Source organism: Notamacropus eugenii, chromosome 1, assembly GCF_028372415.1.
Source record: "Notamacropus eugenii isolate mMacEug1 chromosome 1, mMacEug1.pri_v2, whole genome shotgun sequence".
Classification (NCBI taxonomy): domain Eukaryota; kingdom Metazoa; phylum Chordata; class Mammalia; order Diprotodontia; family Macropodidae; genus Notamacropus; species Notamacropus eugenii.
Genome location: NC_092872.1, coordinates 535,391,557 through 535,414,645, shown reverse-complemented (window position 1 = coordinate 535,414,645; position 23,089 = coordinate 535,391,557). Strand labels below are relative to the sequence as shown.

The following is a 23,089-nucleotide window of genomic DNA, read 5'->3' as shown; positions in this document are numbered from 1 at the left end:
TGTGTGTTCATCCTTCACTCCCGAAGAAGAACTTGCCATCAGACAAATACTGACATGACTGGCACTTGACTTTGTTTTGAGTGAGGGAGGGCTGTGCATGTCAGCAGCGTCACTTCTCCTCCAGAGCCATCTGAATCCAATGACCAGATATTCATCAGGATGACTGGAGATGACCCAGGATGAGGCAATTGGGGTTAAGTGACTTGCCCAAGGTCACACAGCTAGTGAGTGTCAAGTGTCTGAGGTGAGATTTGAACTCAGGTCCTCCTGACTCCTGCACTGGTGCTCTATCCACTGCACCACCTAGCTGACCCAATTTTTGTCATGTAAAGGAAAGTTAAAAGCTCAGTTCCTTATAACCAGAGAAGTAGCTGTTTGTGTAGTGTATATATATATATATATATATATATATATATATATATATATATATATATACACACACACACACACCCTAGTTTTTTAAATGCTCCAATACTGTCAGCATATAGTTTACAGTGAAAGCATAACAAACATCACCATGTAAAAGATCCTAAACACCTTTAAACAGGTTTTTATTACACCTGAAAAAGTTTTTGTTAGAACCTGACTTCCATATTTAAAAATGAAGACAAAGACAACAAAAAAGATTAAAAATATACATTTTCTCCTTACATGTAACTTTAGGAAGGGTACCTAATGCTATATAATAAGGCCAAGGAGTAATCACAAGCCTACAAATAAAGTAGGCTTGCCTTGTAATGCACTGGAGAAACTATCTAGAAACACATGAAAGGAAAAGATGGACTGGATGTGGTAAGGGCTGAGGCAGTCAGTAGCTCGGGCTATTATTATGTAACAGGTGGCAGGAGCCTCGAGCTGATGTTGGTATCCTTAATTTCTTGAAATGTAAGATATGGGCTAATGGAGGATTTCTTTAAGTTCTTGTTGTAGATGGTTTCCTACAAGGGGGTATCTTATGACCAATTTACCAGTTTGCAGGGCCACTTACTTGTGTCCCTCCCCTAAGTAAGTTCTATTTTTTGAATAAATGGCACACATAGGGAAGAGAAATCTTAAGGAATACATATTTGCTCAATATAGAAACATAGCACAACTAAAACATGAATACATGGTATCATTTCCAAAAACATTTTAATACAACGAAAAAGTTTGTAAGTACATTACCTTGCCATCATTGTAAAGGTTTGGATTGAACCGCACACTATGGCCACCAGTTGTCTCCAGATTCACAAGTGGGGGTGAACTAGGATAGTCTTGTGGAAAATAGACATCAAATTCAAAGCAGCCATTTGCATAAGGAGTATCTGCTGGGCCTGTGATTAGAACCTAAGATGGCAGGGAGAGGGAAAAAAAAAAAATCACACCAAGCACATTAAAATATTTGATATATTTGGATTTTTCTGCATCAAAAATCAAATGCACAATCTGGTACAAAATAAAGATAGCTTTCTTCAATCAATTAACCAATTGGCATTTATTAAACACCTGATATACACTAAGGACTGTCAAACATATTGGGAATACTAAAGACAAAAAGTAAAGCTTCAAGAAGCTGACAATATAAAGGGGAAAACGAACATAGACATATATTCAAAATAAATGGGCATTTTTTTTATGGGGGTAGGAAGGCACTAGTAGCTTGAAGGAACTCAGGTAAGGCTTCAGAAGATGATACTTGACCTTAATCTTGAAGGAAAATAGATTCTGAGAGGTGGAGGTGAAGGAAGAATACATTCCAGGCACGGGGGAAAGCCAATGCAGAGGCCCAGAGACTAGAGACATAATTTGGTGTATTAGGCAGGCCCCACTTGGCTGAAGCCAAGCCATACTGTAGATTATGTAAATAAGAATGATGCCTAATTAGGGTACAAAAGAAAGCTGAGGCCAAGCTATGAAGAGTAATGAATGATAAACAAACGAGCTTCTATTTAATTCTAGAGGTGAAATGAAGTCTTAGTATATTGAGTAGGAGAGTTACATGATCAGACCAGTACTTTAGGAAAATCACTGACAATTGTATGGAAGATGAATTGGGGAGAGACTTGCAAGCACGGAGATCAATTAGAAGTCTATTGCTATAGTCAAGGTAAGAGGTGATAAAGGTCTGAATGGAGTTAGTGACAATGTCAGTGGTGAGAAAGGGATGGGAAGATGAACTGTGAAGATAGAAATGATAAGATGCAAACGACACTGAAGTTATGAAAATGGGAAACTACCAAAATGATGGTGCCAATGGGGGGGAGGGGAAGAGGGAGAGAAAAATATGTGTGCGTATGTGTATGGTTTAAGAAGTCTGGAAAGACAGGAGGGCACTCATTATTATGGACTTTAAACGTGAACAGAGGATTTTATATATGATTCTGGAGGTAGTAGGGATCATAATTCTTAGGTATTTTTGAAAAAGGTCCTCATTTTTTTCTGATGGATCAAGCACCTGGAAGAAGTATTTTAGATGATGCACAGAAAATGTTAGAACTTTCTTCTTTTAATTACTAGTCTTGGATGATAGTGACAAATGATGAGGGGTGTTAGCTTGAACCTAGAGATCCTTTAATTAGTTCTTCAGCATTCATTTTTAAAGGAAGTCAATCTATCAGTACTTATTTTCCTCTCAAATTACTTGTTTCTACCCTCATTGCATTATCAGTTTACAATAACTGCTCTAAGGTGAATAAACACTTTCAATCAATGAATCCAGTGCCCTTAAAAAATTCCCATTCTCTGTGTGTACTTTGCAGGTTTGTTACTCTGTATTCTGCCTATCATTCAAGGTTCTCTAAAACAGTGGTGTTTTAAACTCAAATATAAACAAGGGCTACTCACCTCTATGTAACAATCTCTGTGGGTTGCATATTGGCTTAATTTTAAAATGTGACACGTGTATACTTTATTATATTTATTTATTTTGTTAAATATTTTCCAATCAGATTTTAATCTGAGTAGCAGTCAGGAGTATTACAGGCCATGTGTGGCACCAGTATACCTTTCTAGCCTTATTGCTTATTGTTCCTTGGTCCCCTCTACCTGCTTGACTTAGATACAATGGGCTGATAACTCTTCTCTGAGTATTTCTTGTGCTCTCATGCTTTCCCGTTTTTGCTTTCACTATGCCTGAGGTATGGGTCTTTCCTCCCTCTTTGTTTACTGAATTCCTAGCCACATTTTAATGCCCAACTCAAACATGAAAGCCTTCCCTAATATTCCGTTTGCCAAGTCACTAACTAACAACCTCCCATCCTGGACTGCATAAATCACTTGCTAATGGACTTGTCATGAATTTTTTTTTTAAACAAAAATATTTATTGCCAAAAATTTATAATAGCATCCCTAGCTTGCACCTTCTAATAAGTAGTAAGGGGGATGGCAGGAAAAAAATTAAAATATACTACATACCTTCATGATGTCAAGTCTTTCTTCATCACAGCGTACAAAGACACTGGAAGATGATGAAAGAGGCAGTGATGTTGAAAGTGTCACAGCTTCCTGTGCAAGACGTCTGGCTCTTGCAGCACTATTTGCATCACTTGCATTTTTCACTTGTGACATGTAGTGATAATTGACTTTAAAACCCAGCTTTCCATCATCATCTTCAGAAACCATTTCAAATGTATCTGGGAAAGAGAAAACAGCAGAAAAGGTGAAGCAGTATACATTGTAAAATAAACCTCAGACTTCAAAATTTTGAAACTAGTATACCACTTACTAAAACATATGGAATTTTTAGCTCCCAATCTTACAAATGATTCTACTCTAGAGAGCAATCACAATGAATTATTAATGAAATTTAAAAAACAATTAATGAAGCTATTTCATCCTCCCCCCTTTTTTTGCTAGCTGCTGTAGCGTACAAAAAGTAGTATGAGATTCTTTTAGGACTATAATCCTAAAATCAAGATAAATCAAATCTGGAATAGCTGATAAGCTAATTAGTCTAGGCAAAAAAAAAATTATGAGTTTAAAGGAGAAATCAGTAAGTTTTCCTGACATCTATTAATCCTGTGATTACTTTGCTAATATGTAAACCTAAAAATTTGGATGCCACTATTTCCACCCTGAAACCACCACAAATCTAAAATCTCTCATGTTCATAATCTTGGTGTTTAACTATTTTTCTTTGCTATGAAGAGTACAATTACAGGTTACAGGATAATGAGAAATGACTGATGCAAAACAGAACATATCAATGAAAACAATCTAGGGGAAACAAACAGAAGTAGTGTAAAGGACATAAATAACAGTTATAGACTATTGTTAAAATGACTAATTCTATATGACTTCTGAGAGGTGAAAAGGACTTTTCACTGGGCAGCCATAATCAGTGTATCTGCATACAGAGGGAATGTACCACAGAATAAAAGATTTAGAACTATAAGGATCTAATATGTATAAGTAAGCTAGCCTATCACTGTCATTATTTCTTTGTATCTTAAGAAGGAAATCTCTCCCCCGCCCCCTTTACTACAGAGTGAGATGCAATCCTTTGTAACCAAGAATAAAAAATAAAAAGGGGGTGAGGAAAGCAACTCAGCAAATCTAACCAGCACATCATACGAGCTGGACAATATGTGCATTATGTTATACCCTCCTATCTCCAGTCCTTCTCTATAGGAGAGAGGTGCATTTTCTTCACTCTTTACTGGTGTCAGCATTAGTACTTTTAATTACATACCCTTAGGGTTGGTTTTTTTTTTGGTACTTCCTATTTAAATTGTTTTGATTATGTATATTGTTTTTTTCATGCCACTGTGTTTCCATTTTTCTGTATATTCTTCAAGTCACTTCATATATGATTATTTACAATTTGTTTACAGCTATGTACTAATTGTGAGTATCTTGTGTGTTCATAATTCTTTGTCACTACATATAATGACTATATGTTCTATACGGGACCCTTCCCTTACATCTCTGATCTCCTTGAAGTATAATGCTTAATAGTGGTTTCTCCAGGTCAAAAGGAATGGTCATTTTAGTAATTTTTAAATCTAATTACAAAGGCTTTCCTAAATGCTAACCCAGGTATTCTAAAGTGGAGGCAACAGAGGCCTAACAGTTAAATGCCCAAGGCCATTCAGGTGGACATGCTGGAATTGGAATTCAGGTGCTCTGACGATATCCAGTACCTTGGATAGTTAAATGGAAAATTCTGGATTTGAAATTCACCGATCATTCCACTGTATCACAGGGAATAGATAGGAAATGAAAAAGAAACTTAAACTTAATTAGAAATTATGGCAGAACTGACATGAATTCACCTCTAAAAAAGATCAACCCAAAGAAACACAGTTACTAAACAATTATGGTAAAAATCATTTTCAGAAATCTTTGCAAATTACACATTTCTGGAAAACACAAAGTTTACTCAGTATAATAATGAAAAAAAGAAAACCCTTAACAATAAAGGTAAAAACTATTTGGTCCTTGGTATAACCTCTGGAGATAATGGGCATCTTTTGTTTTAAAGTATCCAGCCAAAAGGATCTGCTCATAAGCCTTTTGTTCTCTCTGTTCCTTTTGCTCTCTCTCATGTTGCACAGAGGTAAATTGGGAAAGTAATGGATGCAGCCACAGAAGAAATATGCACATGCATACATACATACATCTGAATATATAGCAAAATTTACGATATAAAGATAATAGAGTTGCTTGTAGCTCTAAAATAGCTAAACACCAGTTAGCTGGATCTGCGGGATTCTGGGCTGTGGGAGGGACAGTTGCAACAAACTTGACCATGGATCTTCATCACTTTTTCTTTTTACTACAGATGGTGGTAAGTGTGTATGTTCATCCTTCATTGCTGAAGAAGACCATGCCATCAGAGAAATGATGACATGACTTGCACTTGACTTTGTTTAGAGTGAGGGAGGGCTGTGCAGGTCACCAGCCTCACTTCTCCTCCAGAACCATCTGAATCCAGTGACCAGATATTCATTAGGATGACTGGAGATGGCCCAGGATACAATGGGAGATGAAGGACAAACACACACAGATGGTGGTTTAATACAATTGTGGTTAAATATATTTGTGGCCTTTGTGTTTATCAAACATTCTGCTACCGTATTTACTTTCTTCTATGTTCTGTATTATACCCAGTTTCTTCCACTGACTGAGATCTCTATTTTTTTAACCTGTACCAAACTATTTAGATATAGTTTTGTACTATAGGCTGAGATTTGATATTGATACCACTTCCTTGCCATTTTTTATGACCCTTGAGATATCAACATTTTGTTTTCCAACATTAATTTTAATATTATTTTATCTGTTCTATAAAATATTCCTTTGGTAGTCTGACAGGTTAAAGCACTGAATAAGGGGGTGTGTTCGTGCTTCATTGCCAAAGAAGACCATGGCATCAGAGAAATAATGACATGACTTGCACTTGACTTTGTTTTGAGTGAGGGAGGGCTGTGCAAGTCATCAACCTCACTTCTCCTCCAGAGCCATCTGAATCCAGTGTCCAGATATTCATTAGGATGACTGGAGATGACCCAGGATGAGGCAGTTGGGGTTAAGTGACTTGCCCAAGGTCATATAGCTGGTGAGCGTCAAGTGTTTGAAGTGAGATTTGAACCCAGGTACTCCTGACTCCTGCATTGGTGCTCTATCCACTGCGCCACCTAGTTGCCCCACCGAATAAATAAATTAGTTCAGATAAAATTGTCATTTTTTATTTTATTGTTTCTTCACATATTTACCGCATTTTATTTCTTCAGAATGTTTTACACAGTTGTACTAATATAGTTCTGGATGCCTCTCAAACATTTCATGGTTTCTGAAACTACTCTGAATTAGAATATACTGCAGGAGCAACTTGTTTTTGGAAACTTTTTTTTCTGAGGTAGAAGTAATATAAGAAACACAGAGATGTATAAAGGAGGGAAATAATATGAATACTAAGTAATATGACAGCAAATGATCAAGAGAACAAATTATGCATCTCTGAATATTGGCAGATAGATAAATGTTAAGAATTAGAGTATATAATGACTCTTTAGAAGTATGAAAACTGTGAGGCTAACGTATGCTAACTCAGAGCAAGCTCAAGATTGTGGATGAAACTGATGACAGCTAATGATAACGCCTCACTGGACTAGGAATCAGGGGAGACAGACTAGCATCCAGGGTATCATCCTCAAGAGAGTAGAAGGTGCACCTATCACTAATGTTTATTAATATGTTGAATCATGAACTAAAGATGGCATAACAAGATAAAAAGGACAGGACTCATGCCACTAGTCCAACTAAAAATATTAACAAAACATCGAGAAATGCATTTCCAAGCTAGATGGCAATTGCTGTTTCCATCTTCCACCAGACTGCCCTTTTCTTTTGTTTTCATTTTTCAACAATCACTTCCATAATAAGTTTAAAATTTTCTCCTTCTCACTTCCCAAGATGGCACACAATCTTATATAGGTTCTACACATATTCTTATTAAACACATTTTTACACTAGTCATGAGTGAATTAAAACGAATAAATAAATAAATAAGAATTAAAACAAATGGGAGAAACCATGAGAAAAACCAGACCAAACTACAACATAACACAAGAGAAAATAGTCTGCTTTATTCTGAGTTCCAATTGCATAGTTCTTTTTGTGGATGTTCCACCAGATTCTTAACCAAACTAAGAAATTAAAGGTCAAGGAAGGAAGAAAACGACTTCTTCCTTTTCTGGTTATCTGTTTTTTTAGGCTCAATTTTCTTGAACTGTTCTTACCTTCTACAATTTCTTTAACCACTTCTCAATTACTAAAGCTTTAGATTTTTTTTTTATGTTATATCAAATCTTCAGATTTTATAAGACTTTTTTCACAGTTCTGTTCTCTGCTCTCCTCCCAATCATATACTCACATTTAAGGTTTGAATATTCTAGGGGTTACAGTCCACTTTGAAAAAGCAGTAGCATATACCTAAAAATGCAATTACACTATAGTTATCCTGACACTTGGACAGCTACTACAGGGGTTGCCAAATTGCAGTATATTTTTGTAAAGAGAAGGAGTTGCTGGCAGATAACATGAACTATTTAAAAAATGAAACTTTGGCATATCCCTTCTCTTGCTGTATAAACTCATCATGTAGACTGGGTTCTTGGTTTCCTTATCTATGAAAAAGCATATAAAACTAATCATGAAGTACTGCAGAAATATATATATATTACTGTTTTTTTTAGACTATCCATTTACAATCATATATCATACTGAATCTAACTATAATCTTAAGAACTTAACAGATCGCTCAACCATTTTTATAAGCAATGAATAATTTTAAAAACAAATATTGAGATTTTTAACTTACCAAACTGTAACTTTTTCATGACAGCTACATACTTTTCTTCAAGTGACCTTAATACCGACAAAGGTTTTGGTTTCACAGCAACCTTCTTGGAATACTCAGCTAGTTTTTTTTCTGTTATTTAATATTGTAAGAAAAACAATATCTGATTATGCATTTTAGTAAAATGATTACAACTGGAAAGACTTTGCGTTTACAGTAAAACCTAATAGAAGTTCATAACATCAATAAACATGCATTATTTAATTGCTTTATCATTTTTGTATTTTATGTTTTGACAATAATTGACAAAACATTCATTCCTTTCCACTTTCAACACATTTACAACAAGACTACATACTAAATCTTAAATATAAGCCTTTATTGATTTTTTAAAAAGAATTATCAGAAAACGTAACAACGAAATCAAACTTTTCCGGAGGTAATTTATAAAAAAAGCTAGTTTAAATTACAATTTAATATCTTTCTCCACTAATGCTTTTTTTAAAAAAAATCAGGGATTCATGTATAAAAGGTGATCACATTTTTAGTATGTGATTTACACCCATTCAATTCTCTGAGAGTATTGATAAGATACTGAAATAAAATTTTGAAATAAGGTACTATCCATAATACATAATAAGAAACTGGTATGGGAACAACTCAGGTTTTCAGTACATCAATGTGGTCAAAACTAATCAGTTAGCAGAATATTAGAAGATTATATATGCAAACGGATTATTTTACCTTGGTTTGCTTGCCTTAAACTGGTGGTAGCAGCATAAACTATTTCAGCAGTTTTTTGAATATCTGGTACCAAAAGAGTGAGTCCTTCAGGTTCTTGATCAGATGCATCTGGTTTTACTCCTGTTTTAGCTTTATCCTTTTTAGATCTGTATTTTTTAAAGGGACATGTAAAGAAAAATATGATTATAGGGCTTAAACAAAACAATCAACTACAAGACTATTATTACTATTAAAATAAAATAAGTTTTCATTTTACCTAACATGAAGTCAGTCTGATGTATACCATGAGAAGCATTTTAAGAAGTTGTTGCTTTTAATATGAAACTATTCAGTTTAGGTTAATTAAAAATTTATAAGGAATTTTTTCCTCCAAATTAAAAACATTGGCAACAGGCAATATTCTTATGTGTCACCTTAAAATTATTCAGAAATATGCCATGACGGTTTTTTCCATAGTTCAGTATCATTAGAGTAAATGAACAAAGATATTCTAACCTGTAAGCATGGTTAAAAAAAACAACCAACAAAACAAAAGACAAAACTCTACCATATTTGGGTATTTCCTAATAGTACTATCACCATGTCAGTGGCACAATACCTTAATTTAATCTAAATTCAGGGAATTTAGAGGAAGTAAATATAAGTTTAATAATTTAGAAGGATTTTTCAGTCTAACTGAAATTTAAATATGCTCAAATACATATATTTATATAACAAGATCCTTAAGGTCCCTTTCAAGGAATCTTGTTATAAATAAAATATTTTTATGGCAAAACACTTATGATAATGTCAGAAACACCGAGGCAGTGAACAAAACAGAAGATACACTTAATATCAAATTCCATTAAATAAGCAAGGAACCATAGTATGTGATTTTTCCCTAAAAATATCTATATCCCTAAAGAATATCTTTAATTTTAATATTACCATAGTCTATTAGTAAAACAGTTTAAAACATTTAAAAACATCTCACTATAAGTTCACAAATAATATTGCAAACTGAGCTTCCATTGACATTTTGTCATAAAACAAGTTCTCACGGTATCTTTTTATAGCATAATCTGTATAAAGAAATATACAAAAAGTATGTTTTCCTTATCTTTATAATTTAATTGTAGTAATCATTCATGTTACGTTTCAAGTGAAGTTAATAATCTATTCCATCAATTTCTGATTTAGTTTTTATCATGTATTAATACAAAACATTCAAAAACTTAGAAATGACTAATGCTTAAGATGTATACAAAGTGATCCATGGACCCAACCAAATAAAATTATCCCCAAAATATAAGTTTATTAACAAAATTACAACTTATTTTTCCAGGTCAATATATTTTTCTTTATAATAGGATATTTGTTTATACTCAATTAATTCAAACAACCTGGCATGATCATGATTCTTCAGTCTAGATTAAACCAGGAAACAGAGTAGTTAACCAAATCAATCATTTTAAAATACAAGCTCAAACAAATAAAATTCTAAAAACTGAGTTTAATGTCAAATAAAATGAATCTTTTCTTATAAAAGACTATGCTGAAAGAGGGTTCAAATAACTGCATATATCTGAAAGACAACTAGCTGAGCCTTCATAGCTATCAATAGAAATGAATGGAATCCAAGGTCAATGAGGTCTAAAATATAAAAATGCATACAGTACACTTGAAACTGAAGGAATGTGAAGTTTTCAGTAAGTTTTCTGGATTGGTAGTTCAAGATGTCCTTGTTATTCTACTAAATAAAGGCAAAATGCGCCTCTGAACTCCATGCTATTCATTTCATAGATCTTTTCCTCAGTTACCTAAAGAAGTAGTAAAACCTAAGATCATACCATCATCCAGGACTGAATAATATTTGTAATAATAGAATCTGAAAGGTTTCCTTGGCCTTATGTCTAGATTTAGTTTTCATCCTCACTGTGACCTCTGTCCTCCCACTGACCCTGTCCTTCTTGCTCATTCAGCCAATTAAGTCTGCTTTTGCTTCACTTTCTTTACAGTCTTGACCCTATGGGTAACAAGTTCAATCCATCTTTCACACTTGAATCACTGCCTCTCTTGTCCTATCATGACGCATGCAACACCAATCCTCAATCCTGGCTGATCTAGGGCATGGAAAAGCAGCATTGTAGAACTGGGTCTGGTGTTAGAGGACTAGGTTTCAATTCTGCCAGTTGTTACCATGTCATCATGGTCTACTCACAACTTCTCTGACCTCAGTTTACTCATCTGTAAAATAAGGTTAGTGCTTTTTTATTTCTATATATATATGAAACTCCATAAAGTACCTTCTTTACTTTTCCTCTCATCTGTCTGAACACAGCTTAAGAAGCTATACAACTGATGGGGTACAAGCCCAAGTCAAGATCTTTGGATCAGGAGGGCTTTTGTCCCATTAGTCTGAAGGGCCCCTGGAAAGTCTGGCCTTTGTGGGGGGCTCCTTGGATTCCCCTTCCATTTCTCCCAGGTCAGACACTCCCTATCTTCTATTTAACATTCTTTTGATATTCCTCCCTTTGATCCTATTACCAGCCACTTGCATCAGGATCCTCCCTGGGTTTGATCTATCAAGACCATCCCAGGGACCCCAGACTGACCTGGAGACACCTGCTTCTGGCCCATTTCCTCCATTGTCTGATACCTTCTGACTGCCTCCAGCTATTTCCAACACTTGACCAGTCACCCCATCCTTGGACTTCTCCTCAAGATCCTCCCTAAACCCCTCCTCCCACCACTCTAGACTACCCCCAGATCCCTCCTGTAGTCTTTTCTGTATTTAAGTTCCATCTTGCCTCCATGAAGGCACTCAGATTCAATCCAGCTCAGACTCTGTCTAGCTGAGATTCTATCTGGTCCACGTGTGAATGCAAGAGTTACAAATGCTTAGATTCCTTAAAAAGTCAACCCAATTTGGTGAATCATTAATAAACTTTGTTTTTTTTGGCTTTAAGAAGGCTTGAGTCAAATTCATTCGAGCAGGACCTGGCATGTCAGTATTTTGGGGTCCCTAGCACCCCTAAACCTCATCACAACCATGCTAACTAGGTGCTCTATGAATTCATGTTATCTAATCTCAGCTGACACTCACTACTATAGAGTAATGCTTCTATTTCCTTTTCCGCCCATATCATGCTCTCACAACAGTTTCTCCTCTCTCAATCTCTTTACACTTCATATCTTCAGGAGATGACTTAAGTAAGAAAAAGCCTTCAGTGGTGGGGCCTTTGATCTCGCTTCCTACTCCACATCTCAACAACAGTACCTGTCCTCTTCACTTTATTTGTTCCAGTTTCTGAGGAAAAGGAAGTCCTTCTTGTAAAAGTTAACTCTTCTACTTATGGCTTTGTTCTAAGTCTCTCCTGACTCTTCAGTCCCTATCTCTTTTAGAAAGTTTTTGTTCTTAACTGGCTTCTTCCTAATGGAAGAAACACAAGACCATCACTCCTTTATCCTTAAAAAAAAAAAAAATGTTGCATTCTATCATTCCCTCAAACAATTATCCTTTATGTCTTCTCCAATCCAATGACAAAGTTCTAGCTAGAAAAAGCTGCTTATGTTTGCTGTATCCATTTATTCACTAACCATTCACTTTGCAAATCCTCAGAACCAGGCTTCTAACCCAAACACTCTAATGAAACTGTTTTCTTCAAAGTTACCATGATCTTTTAATTGATAATTACAATGCCTTTTCCTGCCTTTATATGCTCTTTGAGTTCTCTCTAACACAGACTGCCATCCTCACCTCTGCTTAACAGCCTACCCTTTCTTAACCTTTTCCTGGACACAGTGATAATGCTCCCTTCTGGTTTTTTTTCCGCATTCTGATACTTCCTTCTCAGTCTCCTTGGCTGGATGATCACCTTCCATTCTTGGCTTCTTAATGCATGGATGTTTCTAAAGGTTCTATCTTAGGCTCTCTTCTTTTACACTCTCTCAGGACCTCATCAGGTCCACAAATTCAATTATCATTTCTGTGCAGATTAACTCAAATCTTTGTCTTCCTAATTTTCCATCTTTAGAAATTCTAATGTGGATACAGTTTCACATTGTCAGCTGTTGGTTGGATATCTCTTAAGTAGGTGCAAAGTGGTATTCATTTTTTTTCCTGCTAAACCTCTGCTCCAAACTTTCCTGTCCCAGTTGAGGTCACTATTATTCTTCTACTCATCTAGATTCACAACCTCACTTTTTCTCTCCCTCATTCCTATATTCAATTAGTACTCAAATGTTATCAAATCTACTTCCACACAATTGCTTTACATCTGTTCTCTTCTCTCCAAATATATTGCCTAGTTCAGGGCTTCTTAAAACATTTTCCACTTGCAACCTCTTCAGTGCTATGTAAACTGTTTTAGAACTGTTTAAACACAGCTGAAAACAGGCCACCCTAGTTCAAGTCTTCATCACCTCTCTCTTGGAATAGCAACTGACTAATGCCATCTCCTTACATCATCTGTCCTCTCTCTCTAATGCATCCTCCACAAAGCTGTCCAACAATCTACAGGCATATCTATGTTATTTGTTGCTCAAAAAGTATTCTTGCTTCTAGGATAAAAAACAAACTCATCTGCTTGCATTTAAAACTATCAGTAACCTGGCTTCAAAATATCCTTCCAACTTTATTTTACAATATTGCTCTTCAGAGACACTTTGTTCCAACCATTCTTGTATTTGCATAAGTCCTCCTTCATCCCAATGACAATCCTTTACTTCCTTTAAGGTTCACCTCAGGCGTACTTCTTCAATGAGACCTTTTCAGACACCACCACCCTTTCCCGGTTAATATATTCTCCCAGCTCTTAAACTGTCTTGTATTTATAATTGTCAGTGTGTATACTCTGCATACTATATGTTCCCCTTTACTTAACAGTGTGAACTCCTTAGAGGCAAGGGCTGGTTTATTTTTCTTTGCATGCTTGGCACAATGAATGCACATAGCAAGTGCTTGAGAAATGATGGATGTGAATGAATGTTTTCAGTCTTTATCTTTCTTGACCTCTGACACTTTTGGCATTCATGATTATAGAGTAGATGAGTGATATGGCATTGTGTATTGAGTGTTTTATCTGGAAGTGCTATGTCTGGGGTCAAAATCCTACCTAAAACATTTATTAGCTGTGTGACTCTAGGCTTAACTTGTTAGTCCTTTGTTTCGAAGAGGATGTTGCTGAGTGATGTCTTGACTTGCAAGTAAACTGGATTTAAGTGAGACAGAATTTACAAAGTGGTCAGAATCACTCTCTTCCAGTCATTGAAGTCCAGTGGCAAGGCAAAAGTCAAGATGACTCTTGTTGGCCTGGGATGCAGTGGATGACCTTAACTTAATTAAGTTAACCTAACCTCCTTCAGTCTTAGTTTCTTCACTGCAGAAACTGGAACAATGCCTGTAGCATAATAAACCCAAGATGGCATAATGAAGATCAAATAAGATAAAGTAAATGAGTCATAAACCTTAAAGTGCTAAATAAATTCCAGTGATATTATTATATGTTCATAATCTTTTGGTTATCTTCAGTTCTGTTGTTGGTCACTAACATCCAGTTGCCAAATGCCATCATTTTTACTTTTGTAACATCTCATATCTGTCCTTCACTTTGTATTCTTACTAAGTCTAGTACTATCCTTCATTACTAACTACCTGAAATATACTAATAGATTCTTCAGAGGACTTCCTATCACTATCTTCTCCCTTTTTCAACTTATCCTTTATATCCTTCTAAATTTTTCTTAAGCATGAATCTCTCATTACTTCTTCATTAAAAAAACCTAATCAGGCAAACAAAACCCCCCAGAAGTTCCCTACCTTCCAAGTAAAGTTTAAATTCCCATTTGCATTTAAGATCTTTGACAATGTGATACTGACTTACTTTCTCCTCTTACTCATTAGTGCTCTAGTGAACTCAATATCCCAATAAACTGGATAATCCCCATCTAAAAATGCTTTTTCCTAAAGAATACTCTTCTTTCATCCTCTTTGACTGTTGAATTCCTTCATGTTCTTTAAAGCCTTCTTCAAATACTATTTTCTCCAGGAGGACATTTCTGATCCTCATTATCAGTAATTATTTTCCCCTATAGTCTTTGCTCAGTGGTTTGTTTTTATAACTTTTTTAAGGGATTCATCATGCAGTACTGTTTTTTATATCTATCTGTGTTAGTAACTTTCTTTCATCTATAACCCATATGGGGCCACATTCTAAACTTTCTACATTTGCTGCACAGTTTGTCTAGCAAATAGCTGGCATTTAATAAATGCTTACTATATAATATGATTCAAGTACCATATGAAGAAGGGGGAAACTGATGTTGATGACAGCAGCTATTTCATTTCTTTTTATCCTAGTGCTTAGCAACTACATAATGCTTACTGACTAATTTGCTTAAGAACATATGATCTTTCCAGGGACTGAAAAAGGGGATTGTCTCTCAGCTAATAAATACACAGATCTTGTCAAATCACATCAACCTCACCAGACAACTGCAACAAGAATTCTGATAGCACCTCATTATGTCTGAAAAGTTTCGTGGTATTAACCAATTGTTAGATAGGATGTAAAAGTTGTTCCTAAACAGCAGGACCCTTGCTAGCAAGACCCAAACCAAAAGGTTGTTAAAGAGAAGGGAAGGAAAAGTGTCATGATACTAACAACAGTACTCTGTGGAATCAGAAGACTTATGGAAATTATTAGTTAAGTGGATCTGCTGAACACTGAAACAGATCCACTTCAGAGAAAATTATCTTATGAGGCAGAAGGAAGAATACTAAAGTAAAGCACTATTTTCAACATCTAGGGTGTTCTTCCCTTGAACAATCATGTCTTTTTTTGGTTCAGGGGGAAGGGCTTAAGATTTTGGTGGTCAACCACATTAGCACAATATTATCATTACATTGACTCCTTTTAAAAAATATCTTGGTTCCTTTTTGAGGGCCTTAGAACTTCTTGTGCCTGAATGAAACCAAGAATCTGGTCGAAAAAGATAATAGCTTATATTGACATTTTTAGACCATATAATTGACACTCAGATGATTATACAATGATCTCATAATAAAAGAGTATGATAGAGACATAAAACTAGTATTTCATAAGAGTCCTTTACTAGATCTAAGTAAGAACAATTTTCACTTGAACACTTCTCCTTATGATGTATACAGAAAAGAAAGAAGATTAAACTCCAGATGGTAAAAGAGCACTTCAAATACATGAAGAACATATACTCTCTGTATATTGCTGACAGCAACTGATCACTGACACTACTGTCATATAAGTATATAAGTCACTGTCAACCCATATGTAGGCCCAGCTCATGAAAAAAGGCCATACCTTGGCTCATATCCTGAAGTCTGTGTGAAAAGCTATTTGGGTTCAAGGCACCTAGCTGGAAGTAGATCTTTGTGACAGACAATGGATCCAACATGGTAAAAGCAATCAGCGACGGCCGCTACCATGGTATCCGCTGCTTTGTGCATACGTTGAATCTGGTTGTGATCACTGCCCTGAAGAAATACGAGGAAGCAACTGAAGTCGCTATTGCACAAAACATCTACAAACATTTCCACTATGTTGTGAATTCCACTAACCAGCTAACAAAGTAAACAAAATATTTAACCTGAACTAGGATATGAGCAAAATGGGCAAATATTTCCTTAAAAGAAAAAATAAAGTTCAACTGAATGAACTGGTTTTGCCAATTAAAACAAATATTTATAAATCTTTGGATTACCAATAGTAACTCTGGCTGGATCATTTGATCAAAACTGGGAAGACATGTAAAAGCACCTCAGCATTTAAAAATTCTTCTTCAAGTTAATATACTAAAAATATCCATTTTTGGAGGGTGGATAATATATAGGACTAATCACTGCAAGACTCAACACTTCAAGATAATATACAATTCTGCTATTGCATAAGCAACTTGAAAGCTACATTCTGAGACGCCAAGGTGTAGAACTATTCAAAGCAGACCAAGCTTAAGAGAGACATTCTGGAGGTTCAAGAGAGTAAACTTCTTATGATTATCTTCAAATTAAAAAAACAAACACAAAATTCCAATTACTTCCACATTCTTGAGTCATACCCATAAAGCAAAAAAATTTTAAGAGCAACTTACTAAAAGTGAGTACAGATATGTATGTGTGTGTATACATATATATACATGTATATATACACACAGATATTGACTTTGGAGAATCTATATATTTTCTTATCACTTACAAAAGACTTGAATATATGCCTATGAAAAGTTTAGTGAATAGTAGAGCAAACCTCCTAGAAGTTCTTTTGTTAACTTAGAGTATGTAAATGTATTTCCAATAACATTATTTCAATATAATTAGTTTCCTCTGTAACCCTATGAGTTATGTGCATTTAAAAACAGTTCTGAGAAGGGGTTCATACACCTCATGAAAATGCCAAAAAAAGATTGATGACACAAAAATAGTTAATAACTCCTGTCTTGTTTTACTTGCTGATTATTTCAGTTATCTACCTGAGTTCACTCTAAGAATTATGAAGGGCTGGATTTCATTTCTGTCCTAAATGAACAGAGGGTCAAATAAAAATGTCATTCTGGTTGGGGAGTATAGAGATAAGAGGTGGAGGAAATAAACAATTACACAAATTTAGGGGAACTCTTTCAGAAAATGGGTAAGTTTCCAGTAATATAAAAACAATGACTATTCTATAGAAATTCTTAGAATAGAAAGGATGCTCAGAATAGAGAAAGCTTCATAAGACATGATAAAAGTGGTAGATCAAATTGGTAACTCTTGTTGCTAATAACATAAGCAAAAAAATTATGAGTGACTCCTAGTATCCAAAGGAAATTTGGGTTAGAAGGAGGAGCTTCCTATATAGTATGATATGAGGGACTATATTAACTCCAAATATATACTCTAATGCTCTGCCATGGGTATAAATTTTCATCACAATACTCAGTGAGTACTACTTAAAGAAGACCAATGTAAAAATATAAATATTCTGGAGAAATAGTAACAAGTTAAGATCCATCAAAGTGAATTTACTTTATAAAAGTAATTCCTTGTCTGCTAACAGAGAGAACTGGATGGAAACTGGATTGGATTTAGGTATTTACGAAGGGGCCAGAGGCCTACAAAGATAGTCTTATTAACATATCAGAGTGTAGCCTACATGTAATTTCCACATCTGACACTAGTAGAGTGAGTGTGGCCAAATCATTTCACATCTCCTGATCTTAGTTTCTCCATGTGTTTAAGGAGGACATGGAACTAGACGACATCTCAAGTCTCCTTCAGGATAAGACCCAGGATTTCCAAGAAACACAGTTTTTATCTTTATTCTCAAACCGTAAAGGGAACTAGTTTAAGGGAGAGTATTATAAGGATTTCATTCTATAATATAACTGTTTTGAGGGCAGAAGCAGTCTTGTTTTTGTCTTGTGTACATTTATACCTTTAAATATTTGTTAAATTAAAAAAAATATATTTATACTTAACTAAGCTGTTTCATTGGATAAACATAAGAGTAATAAATATGAGAAATGAGAAAAAATCTGGTGAAAAATGTTATAGTGATGGAAGGAATTTCTTTGATAAAAGTTTAGGAAGTTCATAAGGTCATCAAAACATTAAAAACTGGCTTTAAGTCAACTTTTGAGGACAGGGTGTATCTTATTTAAAATTTTTATTTCCCCAAGGGTCAAACATATTCTGTAAAGTAGATGCTTAACAAAAGTTTTGAGTTGATGATTAACAATTATTCAATTTTTAAAATGATGGTACAACAAATTTTCATTTTAAAATTTTATTGCCATGGTCATCTACACTTCATTATTTAAGAATAGTATCTTGATATTAACGGAACCTTTACTTTAGCAAGAGTAGTATGAACAAAAGTGCTAAAGGATCAAAGTTTCCTCTTCTAAAAGTTGGGAACATTAAATATCTCACTTTTGATTAATTCAAGACATATTAAGTGCGTACTATGTGCCAGGTACCATATCACGCACTGGGCTACAAAGAAAGGTAAATCTAACTGGGGAGACAATATGCAACAAACCAAACAAACAAGATGAACTTCCTCTATCAATGACCATTCAATACTTTCTCTGCAACTTATAGTCTTAAAGAGTTTCCTGAGGGCACTTAAAGCCTATACTAAATTCAAACTATCTCTAATATTGGCCTTGTGATGTGTCAGTTGTACAAGTACCAACCTACCTAATCTCAATAAACTCATTACTAGAGGATTGTGTTACCAAATTAGTATGGTAGAGTCAATTCATTTAAACCTCTCCAAGCCCCAATCTGTAAAAAGATGGAGGTTAGATTAGATCATATTTAAGATTCAAGCCACCTATAAATCTATAAACCTAAGTGATGCAGTTCCTGTGGAGACTATCTAAGCTTTAGAAGGGATGATTCATAAAATGAATAATATAATAATAATAATATCAACATCAATGAGAAACAGGGAGTCACTGAAGTATAATTTATCTGAATTTTTCTGTAACAATTTCCATGAGTTCTGATCTCACTTCGTTTAATCTACTTTATATATGTCTAGGGGAAAACAGCACAACGCCATCCCTCTGCATCTATGTGCAGAGAGAGGTCACAAGCAACTCTAAGTATCCAGCAGGTCAATTGTTGAAAAAAGAGAGCCAAAATTGACAAAGAAGACCCTGATCTTGTAAGAATGGGTACTAACTGCTAGTTCTTTCTGTTTACTGTTCAGTTTTTGGTCACAAATGCAGGTCAGACTTAGGAGTGGACCTGCCCTAGAGGTGAGGTTCTAGGACTAGGTTATAGTCCTGGGTTATAGGCTATGTTCAGGGCAAGGAGTAAGTTCAGAATCAAAAATCTGTGAGGTTCTTTTCACAGGAGGGCACAGAGTCTCAGTTCCAGCCTCCAAACTAATCTGAAGCCTTCAATGGAATAACCAGGGTGGGAATCCCAGATGAAAGGGGAGCCTGCTGTTCTTTCAGCATCAATCTGCAGAACTGGCTGATTATGGTAGCCCCAGTCTAATGGATCTCATTAGGCACAATTAAGTGAATTTTTGAAATGCTCCCATGATGATCAATTGCTTCAAAAAGATAAAAATAGGCTGTTCTATACATACATTACTAAGAAAAATATAGTACCTTTTTAAGATAGAACATAAAATATTTTAAAATATATATGCTCAGTGACCTGTAAACTCATCAATTTGGAAGATCCTTCCAACTACACAAATCAAAACTCCTCTATGTCTGCTTTGCTTGTATGACTCCTTCTATGTTGTCTCATAATTTTAACTCCGGGGGACCATCCAAAATGCTGAAGATGTCCTTGATTTCTTCTGACACAAAAAGGATACCAGTAGGGCACTTAAGGTGTCCACTATATAAATGCTAAAATTTGAAGGAACCAAAATAATCTGAGAAAGGACCATATTTTAAGGCTTTGAAACCTTAGGTCTCTAATCAAATTAGAGATGTACAGTCCAGGAAGCCCTTAATATTCTCAGATTTGTGATCTGAAGTCTGAAATTTAAATATAATGGCTATATCACCATAAGTTCTCTTACAAGCAAAGAGTAAGGCCCCTTAATGTCTGTAAGGAAAAAAACTAGTGGATCACATGCCTAACAAGAATATAGGAGGTCCCAAAAGTTTTGATTCAGTTTTAAGCTAAGCCTTTTGGGACACCCTATATTCATTTCAATCATTTACTCCTTGGTTGACCGAAAGTTAGAAGAGAAGGACTGTTTCGGTTTGGTTCAAAGTATTTACTTTTATTTTTTAAAAATATCTAGTACAAAACCCCTAATTACATTCATTTAGGTTCAGAGTTCTTTTTGAAAATGCAAAACTTCCTGGAAGAATTAAATCAATGCAACTGGACCAATAAGTAAAAAAAAAAAATCTTTGTATCAAATATCCTGATAAAAATCTGATAGCCAAGATATACACAGAGTTTGCACAAAATTGTTAACAAAGACATTCTCTTACGTATAAATGTTCAAGAGCAAGAAGTTTTCAAGAGAAAAGAGGCTATTATCAACAATGATATGAAAAAAATTTTACCAATCACTAATGATGAGAAATAAAAATGAAAACAAAACTAACATTGTTGCCTAAGGTTTCTAAGGATGTCTGTTAAACAACTGAAAATTCTGGCCAAAACTCAACTTTGGTTTTGGTAATATATCAGAACAAATTTGGAAAGTTGTAAATCGCCACGTTCCCCAACAATCCTAGATCATGCTTATCCACTGACAGTTCACCTAAACCTTCCTTTTCCACTTGTTCAAAGAGTAAATGGAAGAGGTAAAAAGGATTTTACCCCCAACAAGAGATAAGTACATGTGCTTTTCACCTTTTTCCTATACATTTAACAGTATTGCCAGGATCTCCCTTTCGGTAGACACCTTTAGCACTGATTATTCCTGTCAAACCCAAATCAATCTTGCAATGATTTTGAAAAATTCACAAACGTTTTCTTTAGGTTTTCTCACATTTAGCAATGACAACAAATGCTAATAAGATGAAAAATGCTATGGGTTGTTTACTGAGTTAGGTCACATTTATTTCAAGGTCAACTTAGAAAGCTTGGTAGCTTGGAAATAAGTAAATAGAAGCAAAACATTTTACTCAAACCTAAAGTGAAAGTATACCGTGATCTCTCTAGGGCATAACATGTAGAAAAACAAATCTACTGATACAAATTATTAATTGTCCTATGATAGCCATAGACATTTAAAACTGTGAAGAGAATGGCAGTTTCAGGAAGAGAGTTTGAGCATAAACTTAAAGCTTTTTATTTTTTTCCTTACAGCAGAATCCTATTTACTATGCTCAATTAGTAAGAATAAACTTCCTGATCAAGCCACATGATTCCAATTCACACTGCATATTTCCACTGGGTTCCAAAGGAACCAGATACCATATTTTACATAAATTATAACTTGGCACAGGTAGAGTAAACAATACCTGGGTGAAAGCTGTAATATTCATCTGCCCATCTCCTGACTGTTAACAGACAAGAAGGAAGGGTCTTAACATGAAATTCCTAGGTATGTTTAAGAAAAAAAAACCTGTCCCAAGCGCTATTTCTATTATAGTGTATGATCTTTGCTTAACACATTTCTACCAAAGTACTTAAGTATATATTCTGAGTAACAGAAGTACTCCTGGAACTATCAAACATAATTAATTTTTAACTTAAAATGAATGGTATAAACAAACAGAAGCAGGAAAGTGGGGACATATATAGGGGACAAAGTAGTTTAATGAAAAGATCACTAATGGAATGCCATAGTTAAGTTCCAGCAGCAACAATTTCCAATACCAGGGGGACTGAATGGGTGACAAGGAAGTGTCTAGCAACAGTAGTTATTGGTACATGAGTTATCCAAAAGTTTATAAAATGGGATTTGCTTGTAGTAAGGTATTTTTTTTCTAAGACATCTGAAAATTCTACCACAAAACAAGATGATGTAGAAAATCAGCAGCAGTCAATCTTTGTTAATTTCTTCAAGTCAACAAGCATTTATGAAGCACCTACTATGTAATAGGCACTGAATTTAGTACTAGGAATATAAAGAAAATTAAAAACAGTCACTCATCTTAAAGGGTTCACATTTTAATAGGTATGGGAAAAATGCAAATGGCTATGTACATACAAGATGTATGCAGGGTCAACCGGGCCAAGTTATTAGTATTAAGGGGGAGAAGGAGAGTCTTCTATAGGACAAATTACTCTAAGAACTGGACAATAAAATACAGAAGCCTTTATCTGACTTTTCCAACATGATCACCTCAAAAAAAGTTTCTAAGGTTTATTTTATCTTATATTGTTCAAAATTAAATATAGTTTTGGGAACAGAATGGTTAGGGTTAACCTCAACAAGGTTATTATGATTTTTAACATTAGATTTGAGTAAAATATTTTGCTTCTATTTACCTATTTACAACCTACCAAAATCCACCATGAAGGATTTACATAGGATATAAAAAAAAAACTGCACAGAAGGAGGGCTGTTGTCTAGATCAATGGAAGAAGAATTCCTGTTTATGGTATCATGGATCCAATTAAGTTCTGAA

At 34.9% G+C, this 23,089-nt stretch overlaps 1 protein-coding gene across 7 annotated transcripts in view; it reads right to left on the bottom strand.

Annotated features, from left to right (window-relative positions):
• BIRC6 (baculoviral IAP repeat containing 6) overlaps positions 1 to 23,089 on the bottom strand; it is a 302,402-nt gene that overhangs the window by 40,512 nt on the left and 238,801 nt on the right. For 6 of the 7 annotated variants that reach the window (XM_072634130.1, XM_072634135.1, XM_072634134.1 and 3 more), the window contains 4 exons: positions 9,026 to 9,171; positions 8,303 to 8,413; positions 3,394 to 3,611; positions 1,165 to 1,326 (listed from right to left, as the gene is read on the bottom strand). In XM_072634130.1, the coding sequence (XP_072490231.1) occupies positions 1,165 to 1,326; positions 3,394 to 3,611; positions 8,303 to 8,413; positions 9,026 to 9,171 (637 nt within the window). Of the gene's footprint in view, positions 1 to 1,164; positions 1,327 to 3,393; positions 3,612 to 8,302; positions 8,414 to 9,025; positions 9,172 to 16,344; positions 16,518 to 23,089 lie in introns of those variants that run through there. The other variant, XR_011972445.1, reaches the window with a different exon arrangement.